Source organism: Hydractinia symbiolongicarpus, chromosome 4, assembly GCF_029227915.1.
Source record: "Hydractinia symbiolongicarpus strain clone_291-10 chromosome 4, HSymV2.1, whole genome shotgun sequence".
Classification (NCBI taxonomy): Eukaryota; Metazoa; Cnidaria; class Hydrozoa; order Anthoathecata; family Hydractiniidae; genus Hydractinia; species Hydractinia symbiolongicarpus.
The window spans coordinates 10,579,474-10,595,362 of NC_079878.1; the positions used below are offsets into that span (position 1 = coordinate 10,579,474).

At 32.5% G+C, this 15,889-nt stretch overlaps 1 protein-coding gene across 3 annotated transcripts; it reads right to left on the reverse strand.

The window, feature by feature from the left end:
* Positions 1–2,235: 2,235 nt before the first annotated feature.
* On the reverse strand, positions 2,236–13,909 carry LOC130641195 (F-box only protein 11-like). 3 transcript variants are annotated; one of them, XM_057447888.1, is made up of 15 exons: positions 13,447–13,909; positions 10,666–10,790; positions 10,516–10,588; positions 8,602–8,779; positions 8,198–8,402; positions 7,974–8,088; positions 7,676–7,888; positions 7,350–7,594; positions 7,023–7,240; positions 6,386–6,689; positions 6,120–6,205; positions 5,326–5,681; positions 4,860–4,943; positions 3,214–3,421; positions 2,236–2,812 (listed from the first exon to the last, which is right to left on the reverse strand). In XM_057447888.1, exons 1-15 carry the CDS (start codon positions 13,526–13,528, stop codon positions 2,551–2,553), a joined length of 2,754 nt encoding a protein of 917 aa, XP_057303871.1. In that variant the 5' UTR covers positions 13,529–13,909; the 3' UTR covers positions 2,236–2,550. The 3 variants fall into 3 exon arrangements, with proteins under 3 accessions (XP_057303871.1, XP_057303872.1, XP_057303874.1); XM_057447889.1 differs by lacking the exons at positions 10,516–10,588; positions 10,666–10,790; positions 13,447–13,909 and adding an exon at positions 9,933–10,433; XM_057447891.1 differs by lacking the exons at positions 10,516–10,588; positions 10,666–10,790; positions 13,447–13,909 and adding an exon at positions 8,861–9,146.
* Positions 13,910–15,889: the final 1,980 nt, after the last annotated feature.

Consider the following 15,889-nt stretch of genomic DNA (forward strand, 5'->3'; position numbering starts at 1 on the left):
TCGGGGGTGCCGGTAAAAAATTACAGAAACGTCGTATGGGGCGCGGATAATATTTTTTTCGTACGTAGACACAGGGTTTTTGTTTTTCATTTATTTTATTTATCTAACTTTTAGTTGTAGAGTAATGTCAATCGAGGGTTCTTGTCTTTTTTTACATTTGGGACCGTCGGCTAAGAAACTTGTTAGCTTTCAAGTAAGCGCTAGCGGCGTTAATATTAAGCAAGAGGGAACAAGTTCTGATTGTTGTCTATCGTTATCAACAGAAAGAGCAAAGTGTATTGCAAGTGAAAGCAACATTTGTTGCATCAACCTTTAATGCAGTTGCAAGATACCTTGGCTATGGTACCACAAAAAATCCAATATGCACATGGCAAAATGCTGAAAGCAGAATATTATTATTATGTACAAACGGAAGCGTAATATTTCTAAAATTTTCCTGTTTTAACATAGAAAAACAGAACAACAAAGACTGTGACCTATGTGCCTTCGTCCCGAGGCTCTTCAAGTTTTCTAACCACACACAAAACAAGTTGCATCCTCCCTGAAGTTCAATGTTTTGCGGAAAAGCAAGACTGCATATAATAAGATCCGTTAATTACGTAATGCCAGTTAATAATTTTCTAACTTTTAGCAAACTAATTGCATCTACCTAAGTTTGCGCCATGACATATGACATTCTTCCTTAACCGTGAACATGACAAGTGAGAACGGAAGTGAGGGCTTTTACAAAAGACATTGTTTTGATTTTTCCTGAAAAAAACAATTAGAGAGTGCCACTAAACCTAACCTCCTGAAAATGGTAGCTCAAGATGTCATTGCATTCTATGTCATGAAGAAATATATTACAGATTCAATAAATACCAAACAATGTTAGATGGCAGTGCAAAACGAAAGTCGCGTATCAAACATGGTGAAAAAAAGAATGGATTAATACAGTTTATCCATCCAAATAAACAACTTGATTTATTCTTAGACTTCTTGTGTCATAAATTTCTTACAATGCAACTCATTTCAACTCTTTTACAAACATTATTCTTTCTCTTGTTAGGCTGGTTAACTAACCTTTGTCTGAGGCTACTAAAATTGAGTTCAACACCGTATTATTCCGATTTCCGATGGTAAGTGTAATCTGGGAACTCATGGCCTAAAAAACTCCGCTCTAACCATTTTATTGGAATGAAGTCGTCACATGAACAGGATAAAATGCATTTAATTGTAGTATTGGTCGCTATGCAAGGTTAAAGCCCGTAACTATGGATACACGCCCCAAATAGAACAACTGGTCTTGCCATTCTCGTATCGCAAAATATTATTCTGGTCTTGGATAAATTTAGGTACATTGCAGTATGGGTACATTTTATCAATTTGAGCACCTTAATAAAGTTATTCCACATTGTAAGGATGTAACAAGCAACAACGGATCACATAAGAAAAATGATGTTTCCTCATTCATTTTCTGTTGTAATTCCCTTTATTCGTAATGAAAGATGAGAAAGGTATAAATACCAATGTAATGTTCTCAAGTTAAACATATGTTTTTGTCATTAGAATAATTTACAACGTTGAAAATCTATTTTTTTACACAGTAGAAATAAATAACATTTGATATGAAAATCTAATATACTCTAACTATATGATAACTGAATAATTTGATTTTCAGAACCTTTTTTTGTAGATCTACAAACCTTGTAGATCTACAAACCTAAGTATAGATCTTCTATTTGGAGTTAGAAAATCAACTTTGTCAGATTTTCGACAGGGGCTTCAAGAAAGAAAGTGGAATAACATTTATATCGCAACCATGTAAACTCCTTGGGCAACTTTGATCCCATTTTTGCCTGGTCCACAAGATATTGAACCGAAAAGAGACCTGGGAAATAAATGTGAAATAGTACTACTACCTCATAAATAAAATGCTACATATATTATTATATACATTTAAATAGTAACCCGATGGTATATTTAAGAGGACCTACTAAGAATAGTTATAGAGTATTGAAGTGACCAGATCATTTTTTTCATATTTCACATATTTTAATGACACAAAAACGTAAAGCCTGGTAACAAGGTTGGCGTGTCAAAATAATTTAAATATGCGTAAAAATAAATTAATTGTATAAATTAAAATTTGTCTATTATTTTTATATATATATATAATTATAATAATCCTTTAAAGAAATTTTTTATGTACGAATCTGAATCGAGCTCCCCAATAACTCTTTCTAACGTGAAAAATTTTGGAAAAAATTAAAAGAGAGAATTTTGAAACAAAGCGCATATATAATACGGCTAAGAGGCCGTTTACACGAAACCAAAGTGAAATTAAGGCGAAGTATAATTGGACACCGCAGTAAAAAGTACGACTGTGTTTACATGTTTCACTTCTGGTTGCATTTAATTTCGGTTACCCGTGAGTGCCGAATTTTTTTGTGACTTTCAAGCATGCGCACTGAAGGAAAACCGCTTTTCACTCCTGGATAGTGCTAACATGGACCTCGCACTGGTTTAAAATTTCACTTGGCTCAATATAAAAAGTAATGTCACAATAAACTATAGTGACCTAGTAGGCGAGGTTTCTACTTCCATATTGTGTTGTTGTCTCTGCTCCTCCTCTTCTTCCATTTGTTCTAACCTCCTCTGGTTTCGCGTTCTAGATCGACTACATCGTAACGTCCCGCCACGCCTTTTGGGCGCGCGAGGAGAACGGCCCGCGCGTGGCGATTTGGATTTTGTTATTTGTCCAATCGTGTCGTTTGACGAAGTGAGCTTGCAAGGATTTGAGGTCGTACCTGCTCCACAGTCGCAAAAGAATCTAAATAAACAATAAACTTTGATTTATTCTGTGGAAAAATATTAAATCTACAAAGAACAATTGAAAGAAGAATAGGTTTTTTATAAGCACCAATTTTTAGACGCAAACTATTCAAAAAACAAAACAACAAAAAAGAAATATGAGCCTTGGCTAAAGTTGCGTATAAAAAAGTTGATGTACAGCCGTTTGCAGCAAATTTTTCATTTCTTAAGGGCTTTTAGAATTATTGTATAAATTCTTGTATAAATACTTTTTAATAAGCCACAGGTTAATTTTTTACTAGTGCCACGTTGAAATATAATATTTAAATAAAGTTTTGAAAACTAACCAAACAACAATAAAAAAAAAAAACGGCAGACGAATCTTAAAGCATGACAGACGAATCTTAAAAGCTGACAAACCTGTCATGTCGGACAAATTCAACGTCGTGGCCTCCATGACAATTCTTGATGCAGTTTACACAAATGGCGAAATTTTCGGTTGAGGAACACGTTATACATCGATAGAAATCATGCATAGGATAGCACACACTCCCAGAGACTTGATACAAACATTTGCCAGCTTCAATCGCCTCGCTAAGTGCTCTTTTGTTGTCATGGCAATTATTGTCTAAAAAAATAAACATAAAAATACTTTCAAATGGTGCGGATTTGGCGAAATCGTACGCGAAATATGGGAGAAGCTACTCATATATGTATAAATTCCAGATTTTTTTATTTCCAAATCTACTGGATTACTAAGCGATTGTATGTATCTACCCGTACGACCCTAAAGTTTCATTGTGCCGGTACGACTTTACGCTAAAAGAAGCCTTATTTGCAGGCTGCGGTAATGGAAGAGTGAAATCATAAGTTTGGAATTGCTTTAATTTCATCCATATAAAAAAGATATTGAATAGTAAATTATGGTGAGATTATTCTATTATTACTTTACTCAGAGTGCGTTTAAAACAACCTCATTGTTATTCTTAAACACGTTTTAACTTTTGCAGTAATAACACCAGCAGAAAATGTGAAGCAAGCTGCAGATTTGTATAAAAAAAAGTAAAAATGAATGTTTGTAAATAAAGTAACAGGACACGTGTTTGGTACCTATTCATAACACTTTTATGTAGTCGATGTAACAATAAATATTTAAAGTTATTATTAAAAAGGGTTATTTTTTACGCCTAACAACACATGGCGGTGAACAACAAAGAAATAAAAACCAGTTTGTTATTACAAGTTACAATCACTCTCTCTACGTGTCTTTACATTCATTCTTACTATTCTATACACACTGGCATATTGCTTCATATTTTCTGGTGGTGGTATTGTTGATAAAGTTAAAGGGTGTTTAAGAATAACCACGAGGTTATTTTTAAATACAGTTTAAAACAAACGGGTGCCGAAAATGATCAAGTGAAATTATCACAAGATATATATTACCCATGCATGGCAGCGGGTTATTTATTTGCAGTGTGATTTTAAATTTTAACCAATAATCAAGATTTGCTAAAATCAATTCCAATAGCAGTTTAAAAAGAACTCTTCACTTTCAGAATAATTTCAAAAAAATGAGATAACATTTTTTAATTATAGTATTTGAAATAATGTAAACCAATTAACTCGAAATAGCGTGGCAGCCGCAACATTTGCCCATGTTGTTATACTCTGATGGCTAGCCAGCCATTTCTAACCATCAAAACAACAATACGTATCATAATTTAAAAGAAAACGAAACTTATTTAAGGCTTGGTGGTGTCAACCGTATGCCATGTCGACCGCAAAATCTGCCCACACTTTGAAGTACAATAAAAAAAGTTTTAGTAAGCCGCAGAATTAGGTACCAAAATGGCCCTATGTCCCAGCTTTTACTCATAATTATGTGATATGAACGACAGTGTAAACCACATTTTGGTACTAAGCGATTTCACAATTAAGTGTTTAATTTTTGAACGCGACCACAAATATATCCATCTTTACTAATTTTTTTGTCAAAGTTGCGGCAAATTAAAGAAAAATGGTACGGTTTATTCGCCTCTGTTAAGGAAATTTTTATAACTCACCTAACATCTTGGGATTAACACCAGTGGCAAGACATATCCCATCAAAACGATTGTTGAACACTTCATTGCGTTCGAAGATGCCTCCTATAAAGAACATTAAGAATTAAATTTGAATAAACATGTTAAACTTTATAAAAAGAGGTGTCGACAACCAAAAGACAACATTTTATTGGGCGACATAATAACTTATTTTATTAAAAACAATGGCAAATTTGGACAATCACTGCCAAAATTTTAAACAAATAAAACGAAAAAATGACAAATAATAGTATAACTGACATAAAAAAATAAATGCTTTAAAAATAAACAATCTACCCCGTATAATCTTACACAGGTAAGCAATGACTAAACAATTTTTTTGGCCATATTTCCTAAGCACCTAAACAATGTTTGGGATGGAGTGTAAAAATAATTTTTTTATAAAATGGGTGTAACATAAAGCAGAAGAAACATTGCACATCCTTACCTGCTCCGTTCGTTATTTCGATGCCAGCAGCTCCTCCTTCAAAGATACGATTTCTCCGAAGCACCGGCACACTTGAAGTACTTATTAAAACACCTGTGAGTGAGTTTCTAAATATATCATTTTCCTCTAGTAAACCTTTTCCATTGTTAAAAATACACACTCCTCCTTCGTGTCCATCGTGGATTTTATTACGTCGCAATATTGGATTACTTTCAGTTTTAATCCATACACCAGCCATAGCGTTATCAAATATTTCGTTGTCCTCCAATATACCTTGTCCACCATTATAAATTAAAACACCGCCATTCTTACCGCCCCAAATCTTGTTTTGGCGTATGACAGGATTACTGCCACTTCTGGAAAATGAAATTAAAAAAAATAGTCTTTAGACTTGTGTTCGAATCGAACACAAGTGCACAAAATTAGTTGTGCGCAAATTTAAGATTGTTGTGTCTTTTAAGTGCAAAAAACCCTTTATGTAAAATAAAAGATTATATTAACATTTTAATTCAAAATTGAGCGATACATTGTGTTCACGAAGTTCCTTTTTTGTAATTATCGTTAAGAAGTTCGCAAAAATCAAGCGTGCGCTCAATCTCAGAGCGCGAAAATTAAATGAACGCTAAAAAAAGATGCGCGAAAATTTCATGAATTAAGCTATTCCAGATATTTCAACGCGGACGTACATCAATCAGCTGTAAGGTTCAGTTAAGAAAGATGTTCTACATGAATGCACACACTGCATTCCACCCTATAGAAATCAACAAGGTTGTCAACAAATCTAAACTACATACCTTATTTGAATTCCTGAATATTTATGGTTGTAAATTTCATTATTCTCCAGGGTACCACAACCTTTATCATAAAAATACACTCCGACCTATACAGTATAAAGAAGAAATAATATCTTTATTAAAACTAACTTCAATAGTATATCATATACAAGTCATTTGAGTTACAATGGAAACAGTGGAGATTGACTAATGGTACGGTTACTTTTTTGACGGTTAGTCGCTAATGGTTAGTCAACTAAAAATAATTTTATGAAATATAATTGTACCTGTTTTCCACTGTGTATGCGATTGTGTCTTAAAATTGGCGCACTTCCTGTGGTTATCCATATCCCAGCTAGAGTGTTTGCATAGATTTCATTATCTTCAATAAGTCCCATTCCACCTTCATGAATGTATATGCCACCATGTAAACCATGATGGATTCTATTCTTACGAACAATTGGATTACTGTTTGAACGAATTTGTATGCCAGCCAAAGCATTGCCGTGAATGTCGTTGTTTTCAACTAAACCACGACCGTCACCGAATACGTAAATTCCACCTTGTTGGCCATGATATATTTCGTTATCTCTATAAAAGGAAAACATAATGCTTGTAAGGCAAGAAAAATACACTATCGGGGCACAGCTAAGAAAAATATGCTGACTTGCGGAATATCGCCCGGGTGTGTAAATGCGAATCTCCACGGGACGATTTTTACGACGATCGTCATCAATACTCGAATTTGGTCGCAATTTTCGCCACGACGAAAAGTTAAATTGGTTTCTACTTTTCATCACAAAAATCGTCCCGAATATCGTCCAGTGAAGATTCAGCTTAAAGGCCGTCTTAACTTAATGAAATGTAGTAAGTTTAATCAAAACCAATAGTTTTACTAACTTGGGTATCAAGGAACAGACTTACTTAATTGTTGGGTTACTTCCCGATGTAACCCACACACCAGCAAAAGTGTTAGTATGAATTCGATTGCACATAAATTCCCCTCGTCCATCGTCGTGGACATAGATACCACCGGTAAAGCCATGATGGATGTGACATCGAACAACAGTTGGGTTCGCTCCAGAACGAACTTCGATTCCTGCAATTCTATTACTATGGACATCATTTTCTTCGTAATAACCCTAAATATAGATACCAAGACATTTTAAATTGAGTTAGGACGAACAGCAGCAAATGACATTGACAAGTAACAACAATAAAAAAAAAAACATTCAGATAAACACTGCTTACCATTCCGCCATCAAAGATAAAAAATCCTGCATCTTTCCCATGATGAACTTCATTTCTTTTCATAATTGGATTTGCTCCCGACTTCACCCAGATACCAGCTAGTCTATTCGCACATATGTCATTGTCTTCATAGGTACCTTGGGCACCTTCGCTGATAAACAAACCCACATTTTCACATTCAGTTATTTTACAGCGCAAAATTTTTGGCGAACTTCCAGCACCATGAATGTGCACTGCCGCAGCACCTAAAGTAACCAGTGAATAATTTAGAACTCCCATTTTTTTGACATATTCAAGTAATTATTTTATAATCTAACGCATCTTACAGCTGCTTTTTGATGTGATGTGACAATCTTGAATAGTTGGTGAGCTATCATTACAAATTTCGATACAGTTACATCTTGCTGAAGTATTTGGCTCAGTTCGTTGTATAGAGAACCTTACAAAGGCAATATGACTTTTCGAACCACCTTGAGAAAATTTCATTATTGTTTCATTGGTATGTGTGAGATGAACTTCATGTTTACCACCTGGTACTCCTAAAAAAATAATAATATTACTTCACACTTTTGACAAGATATGATTTGTAACTTTACACAAGGACAACAAGAAAGCTACGTTTACCTGCACCAAGTAAGGTAACGGGTTTATTAATTTCCAAACTTTCCTTGTAAGTTCCTGAATGAATGATAACAAGCCCACTTGAATTGTCCACAGCTTCTTGTATGGTTTGATAACACTGTAAAGGAAACACTTATTGGATCACCCATTAACCGAAAACATGCAAATATTCCTATTTCCACAGGCCTCGAAGCTACCGAGTACTACTACTTTCTAATAAACTGTACCTTTCGTCCTAAATTTTGCAAGCAAAGTACCAGCCTTTCATCTTGACAAACATGTTCAGCTTTATTGAGAAGAGGATAGTATTTTCTCCAAGAAATCTCTGGCCTACCAGGGCCACTAATTATATTAACTAGTTCATATAAATTATTTGTAGGGGATTTTTGTAAAGGATATTCAAGTTGATATGATAAGTGATATAACCTCTTCCTAAGAATAAAAAAATAAATATTTTTACAAAAAAAATATATTGGAAGGAAGAAGCATGATAAAAATATGTTGCAAAACACAAAATCTGGTGCAGGGCCTATACATGGTGATGCATATTTTTAATTTAAGCTTTAACATTTGTCTTCTTAAAGAATTTTAATAATTTACTGTATAAAAACTTTGGTTAACTTCTACATACCATAATGATTCATCGCGACACAATTCTTGGAAACGTTTACATGTGCATGCCAGATGAGCAAGATCTTTAGCAGCAGAAAATGAACAAATTTTTAATAGCACTTCATCTGGTATAAGTCTTTGCATATAGCCAGTTGAATCCTTGGGTTTAACCAAAGACTTTGACTGTGTAATTGAATCTGAAAATAAATTAAGTATCTAGCTATATATTTAAAATAGTAAAAAAAAATTGACCAAAAAATAATAAACTAAATTCTTACAAAAGATTATTGGATGATTCATCTTACAAAATACACACAACTCAAATAATCAATTTTTTTAAAGTTCCCACCATTTTGAAACATTTTTAGCACCATCATCATTTGAGCCATGATTACATTCAGAAGTTAGTATGTTGTATACAGGTATGACACCCAGTGTTGTATGCAGAATACAGGTCCTGTTTCACATACACAACTGTTCCTTCACTTTGTGTATTGTAGAAAACATACAGTATGAAATTTTTATAAAACGTATGAAGAAAAATTCTTCTTTTTCCTCATTCTTCTAAGCATAAATAAATAAATAGTCAAACTGAAGACTAGTATAAAAAACTATATACTTATTTTAAATGTATAATATAAAATCAAGTTGCTTTGTAGATGTTTACCAACAGCCATATGTTTCAGGTAGAAATAGAACTTTTTGACACTTTCATCTGTATAAAAACTGTTTTGAATAACAGGGAAAAGAATATCACAAGAGAACAGCATAAAGAAATAAAATGCTGTAAAATTTTAAAACCATTTAAATTTTCAAATTCATAATATCATTGTGATTTTAGTATTAGCCCACACTATAGAAACAATGTGAAGCTTCAAAAAGTGAAATTATTTTATTTTTAATTTCACAGCAATATTGTTTTCTTAGCTTAGTCTCAATATGCCTAACAAGAATTTATTTCATAAGCTGAAACAAATAACATCCTTAACATATATAAACTTTCATGCAATTTATTTGTGCTTTCTTCAAGTATAACACCAAACTAGCTAATAACTAGTTTTTGTAATATATAAACCTTCAAGAATTATTTTAAGTATAATTTAGGGCTAAGGATATGTTTAAATTATCTCGAAAAAAAATTCAATGTTCAACTATATACGTAAGTATTTTGTTATATCCTAAAAATATTTATTCCTTTGTCCCTGAAAAAAAAGCCTCTCTGGGTTTTATTTACATCTATCCTATTATTTTGCAGATCACATTGATTTTTACATATAATGACTCTCCTTGTATTTTGTTGCTGTAGTCAAGAAAAAAGCGAACAAAAGATTGATGAAATAAATTACTTACTTCTGCTTAATCTGCCCTTTTTCATATCGAAGGCCAATTTATATAAATAATTGCCAATCCCTTATCCCCTTTATCATGAGCTTTTTATGCAAGCATTTCACAAAGAACTTTTATATATAAAAAAGTTTGAAGTTTAAATTTATTCACAAAATATTTCCTTGGTTAAAGAACTAATTGGTGTTCATTGATCTCCAGCACCATAACTCATATTGGGCATGCTTTTCAATAAGCAGGTAAGAAAATTCACTGAACTTAATGCCATAGACTTATATAGGCTAGATGTTTAGTTAACAATCACAGCCTTGTGTTAGATCACATAGAAAAAAAAGCAATTAAGTCAATCATTCAACTGTAAAAATGCATTTCATATCTGAAGCATAACACTAAAAAGGTATACCAATTTGAGTAGAGAAACACATATGTCACCTGCATAAAGTTTTTTACATGCAACATACAAGGTGTTTGAATAAAAGGTTTATATCTTTAAGGACGGTTTATTTTCGACAGACTTACTATATTCACTTTGTTTCTTGTGGCTTTTATATTCTATTTCAAAATACAAATTACTAAAATATGAACTAACCTATATTTGACGTATTATTTTTCACATTACATGGTGGTTTACTGTAAAGCTTATTACAGTTAACAGCAAGGACCTAAATGAGTAGAAGTGTTGTACAAAAACAATATAAGTATTAAAAAGTATTAAATACAAATAGAAGTGTTTACTGACCTCTTGTGTCTTTAAAAGTGTAAATGAGAAGCAATGTGCTGTAGTAAATGATGAAGTTGATGCTTCTTTAGAAAAAAATTTGCTAGCAGGTGAAGTTGACTCTACACATACTTCCATGTCCATTTCTAGGAGTAATCACAGAAAGAAAATAAATTAATGAAGATCGTAATAACAGTTTTTAGATGTTGAACGATATTTCATATAAACATTGTCATGACAGTACTGTGAAGAAGTGTGATGACAAAAAGCCAATATAGTTTCATCGTAGTTCAGAAGCTAATAATATTATAATATAATAAAATTTTTGAACAACAGTTATTTGCCATGGATTCTCTTGGATGAGTTTTCACATGATACTGTTTAAGGCAATCAAGGGTCAGTATACAGATTATTTGTTATTGCAGCTGCAATTATGACCTGGGGTAAGCATGTCGTAAGCATGCTGTTTATATAGTAAATCCTTCTTAAATTCAAGACTGGATGATTCAAAAATATCTTATACTGTATATAATACTGTTTATTCTTTACCAATTGGCTACATTTTAAAGTGCATTTTCCTGTAATTTTCTTTTTAATTAATTTTTTAACTGTAAAGATTTGACCATGAAAAGTCCTTGTTTTACCCCATCTAGAACATCATGTGACTATGTGTCTGCAAGAATTAGAAATAAAAAATATCCAAATCATTTTTGATAAATCTCTTTCCAAGTATAATCGTTATTTGATCCAAACCAGGTAAAAGTATTATGTCACCAGTTGGCAAAAATTTCTTGTCGTAGTCCCACCTTAGCGCCCAAAGTATTTGCATCAAGTCATTGGTTTTATATTTAACTTTTTAGTTGCTTATTTCTTACAGGGAACCCGAGGTATAAAATGATGTTGAACTTATATATAGAGCTTAAAAAATTGATTAACAAGTCTTTAAAAATTTTTTAAAAAGCTCTTTTCGTTATCAAGATATTTACATTTAAAGAATTTCAGATTTAATTATGGTGCATAAATTATAACGTCATATTTAAGTAATAGCAAACTTTGACATTTTCTGTCATTAGAAATTTTAGACCTGTTAAGAAATGTGCATTCAAACTTATTAATGAATACATAATATATGGGTGAATTGACTGACATAAAAATTTTTTTTGCCAAAGTGACACTCGTTTGCGTCTCACATCCAACATCATTTTATACCTCAGGTTTCCTTTAACTTAAACTTGGTCAGCAGTCACGTAATCAGTTGCTCAAACAAGTCCAATAAAAAAATCTTACACATAACAAGCAATTGCACTTAAAATACTGAACGAGAAGTCTTTTTCATTGTTAAAACAAATTAATGACACTAAAGGCACATTTCACATTTCATGTGGCGTAGTAGTTTAAATTTTTGTGTGTATTAAGTATTTTTGGTAAATTTAGAACGGTTGCAAATTCATGCCATAAAAAATTACATTGCACAGAGAATTAAAGAAGTGCATTAAAAAATTCCATATGATAAAAAATATCACTTTCATTGCAGGAAGTTTTGTTACTCTTAGGAAAATATTGCTGGTTTATTGCTCTAAGTACAAAGTTAACTTCAGACATAGGCAAATGTGCCATAACATAAAAGGTGCAGTAGATTTAGACTAGATCGAGTAGCCCAGCCAACCCGCTATCAGGAATAGGGTGCTGATAAACCGTAAACGCCTGCATATACAGGGGCAAGTTAAGGTGCCTTTTTGAATTAAATTGGTGGTTGTCCTCTGAAACCGCCCTCACTATCCCGAATTTGCCTGGAGCATTCCCGAAAAGCAATTTGTTGTGCCATACCATGCGGACAGTTGGAAAAAGGCACTTGAAGAAAAAGGAGTAAAAAAAGTTATATATACATAAGTTTTTTATAAGTACATTGTATCAAAGTTATTTTAAGAACTTCACTACAACATGGGAAGTTTATTTTAATTTTTTACCTGTGAGGAATCTTTGAGTGATTTTTGTGGTGAATCTCTAAGTGTTTTATTGGAGCCATCTTTATTTTTGTTGCTTGTTATAACTATCGACTAAAGCTAGCAAACTATCAAGTTAAATATTACCTTTTTCAGGGATTGATCTGGGTCTATGCTGGTTTTTCAGTAATGTAATGCTTACACTTTTTATGGTGTATGACCTTATCAGCCCTCCGTACTTTCACATAAATTCTGCAAGGTCAAATTATACCCTCCACTCTAATTTGACGGTCAATAATATAGGCTGTAACTACAATAGGAACGCACTTCTTTAATTCAGAATTTAGCTTCAGTAATTCAGAATTTAGCTCAGCATTCTCAATGGCAAAAGATAAAAAAAGGTAAAAAATAATAAAAATAGTTTTTTAAAACAGCAATTTTGGTCTCAATTAGCCATAATATTTAGTGATTTTTCACATGGTCATTAAAAATTGTGGTGATGTTTTTACAACCAAAACAGCATTCTTGAGTGCTGCAACGTGTTTTCAAACGAATTATTTACAAATATAATTGACGACGAAAACTTATTATGTTGAAACAAACACAAACTAAGCATGAATACAAAATATTATATATTTGATATATATACATGGTCAGCTCATATAAAGACACCCATTCCATACTTAAATACTTAATTCATGCCTATCTCTAGTTAGGTATTGTTGTAAAAAATACGTAGCTAAATTGTAACAAGCTAGCTAGGTAGATATGTAACCTCAGACAGCTTTGTTTGGTTTGGCATTTGGTGCAGCCACAAATTATTAAAACTTTGAAATAAAATAAAAAATAAACCATGTACCATCACTTTTAAAACGATTTCTTTCCACTAAGTCTTTTATTTGACATGCTGTTAAATCAACGATATTTCTTCGATCCCACATTTCATAGTAATATAAAAAAAATACTGCTTTTTGAAGTATGGCCAAACTGGTTGTTTTTGTTTATACTTCGCTTCTCAGCTGTCCTGTTCGATTACGATAGACCATCTTTGTTTACAAATGTTATGATCTTTTGACCAATCATATTCATTTGCATAATTTACTATTTGATCAGCAAACCAATCAAAACAATGAAATTAGTTTGGTCACGGCTATTGAGCAGGATCTAAAGAAACAAACACCTGAGCACATTGACAACAAAATATCGCAAGTACTTTTATTATGACGACAACACGCTGCTATAATAATTTCAATCGACCACGCGCGCACCTGAATTCGGCTACCTAATTTACAAAAAAATAATTCTATGCCCTGTCCACGCGCCAATTTTTCCCTTTAATTGTCATAAAATGTCACCAGGTTACGGTACCTGTCTATTAAGAATTAGAAAGGAACCAGACACATTGTTTTTCATTTAAAAATATAACGAAAACCAGTATACTTGACACCATATTCACAAGAAAGAGATAATACACTTTGTTTTGAGCCTCAGGAGTGGTTATTTACAACAAGACAAAAAATGATCTGAGAGACGAAAAGTATAAAGCGGCAGGAGCGTCAAAAACAATCCGTGCCACTTTGAACCGACGCTTAACTTTTTGCCCGTGACACAAAAAATCCCTGGAAACCAAAATTTATCCATGATTCCGTAGTTTTTCGAATGTTGGAAGTAGCATAGTAAGGCCATGGCTTAATTAAAAGTAATCATCATAAAATTTTGGGCACGTCCTTACCTATAATATATTGGTTTTCTCAGCAGTAACTTTTATGAAAACACTTCGAGTAATGTTTTATTGGTATTTTTATTAGTTTTAACGATACTTGGTCATTATGTTTTCACAACTGGTCTGTAAAATACAAATTTTAACACGTGATAATCTTTCAGAAAAATTTTGGACACATCTTTTATTTACTATATTGGTTTTCTAAGCAGCAATTTTTTTGAAAACGCATTGGTATTTTTGTGAGTTTAACCATATTTGGTCAGTTCCATAATGGAAGAGTTGTGACGTCATATTTTAATTATTAAAAATGATGATAAAAAATATAAGTGTTTATTAAATTTAAAGTTATTCCTAATTTTAAAACAAAAGATATAAGAATTTCAGTTCAGGCGATTTTGTCGTTAAAACGGGCTTATTTTACCCTGTGTATTGTGCCATTTTGTTTCCGCTTTTCCTGCAGAATAATATTTTCGCAAGATTCAAAGAGTAAATTTACGATAACTAGTTTTGTACAAATTCCAGCGCATTAGATTTGGCAAAATTAGTGCCTCATTAGGTCCATGCAAATAATTACAAATCTGATCATTTTATCATCAAATTACCTACGCCAAATTAAGTTTGATAATTTGATTCAAAGCAAACTTTCTTTTAAAATTTTATTTTTCACTCAAACTAAGATAACCACGGGTTGTCTTTTCTGCCCTATCCCCTGATAAAATTTCTGTCAGTCTATTTTTAGCCTAGAAATCTCAGAAAATCACATGTGAAAAAAAAGGAGCTCTGCCAAATTAAATTCACAACAAATTTAATTTTTTTTCCTCCATCGCAAAATTAAATTCACACTAAAAAAAACATTTTACCCTATCGCAAAATCAAATCCGCGCCAAAAATTGTACGAATGAGCCTGAGGAGCATCATCAACTATGATTTTATAAGATGAGATGGAAATCTTTAGAACTAAATACCTCAAAAACAAAGAAATTTTTTAAAAAAGAATTATCAACTTTTTATCCTCTGTAGCATAAAAATCATTTTTCGTTGTCAAAGCAAGGTCAGTGCAATAAATAAACGGCGTAACGTACGGAAAAACAAGTTATTGTTACCAAAATTTATTCCACCCAATAAGTTACAACTGGTCTAATAAAAATATTTTTATATACATTTTTCAGCTATTAATAAAAATTCATTAAAAAAAAGAATGTTAGTTTTGTTTTTTGGTACAGATATGGTCAATAATTTGAAGTTATACACGGCTTTAAGCAACTTTTTTAAATCTCACCCAAGTCTGAAGATAGAAATTATCCGGGAGATAAAACACTCCGTAATGTGCACAGGTTAACCAAAAGCACCAACTATTATGTCCAGCTTCTTCATCAAGTGAAAAAACAACTCTGGTTTACCTAGGTTTTTTCGTTGCAGCATGGAGCAAAATCATTCTACACATCGGAACGAAACAATTTCGTTTTGTAAAACAGATGGGTTTGGTTTGGTATGAACAGACACCAGATCTGGTATATCATTTTGGAACGATCCCTATCCGCAACAAGTAAACGTGGTTGGTAAAATGTTGCTTATAGTC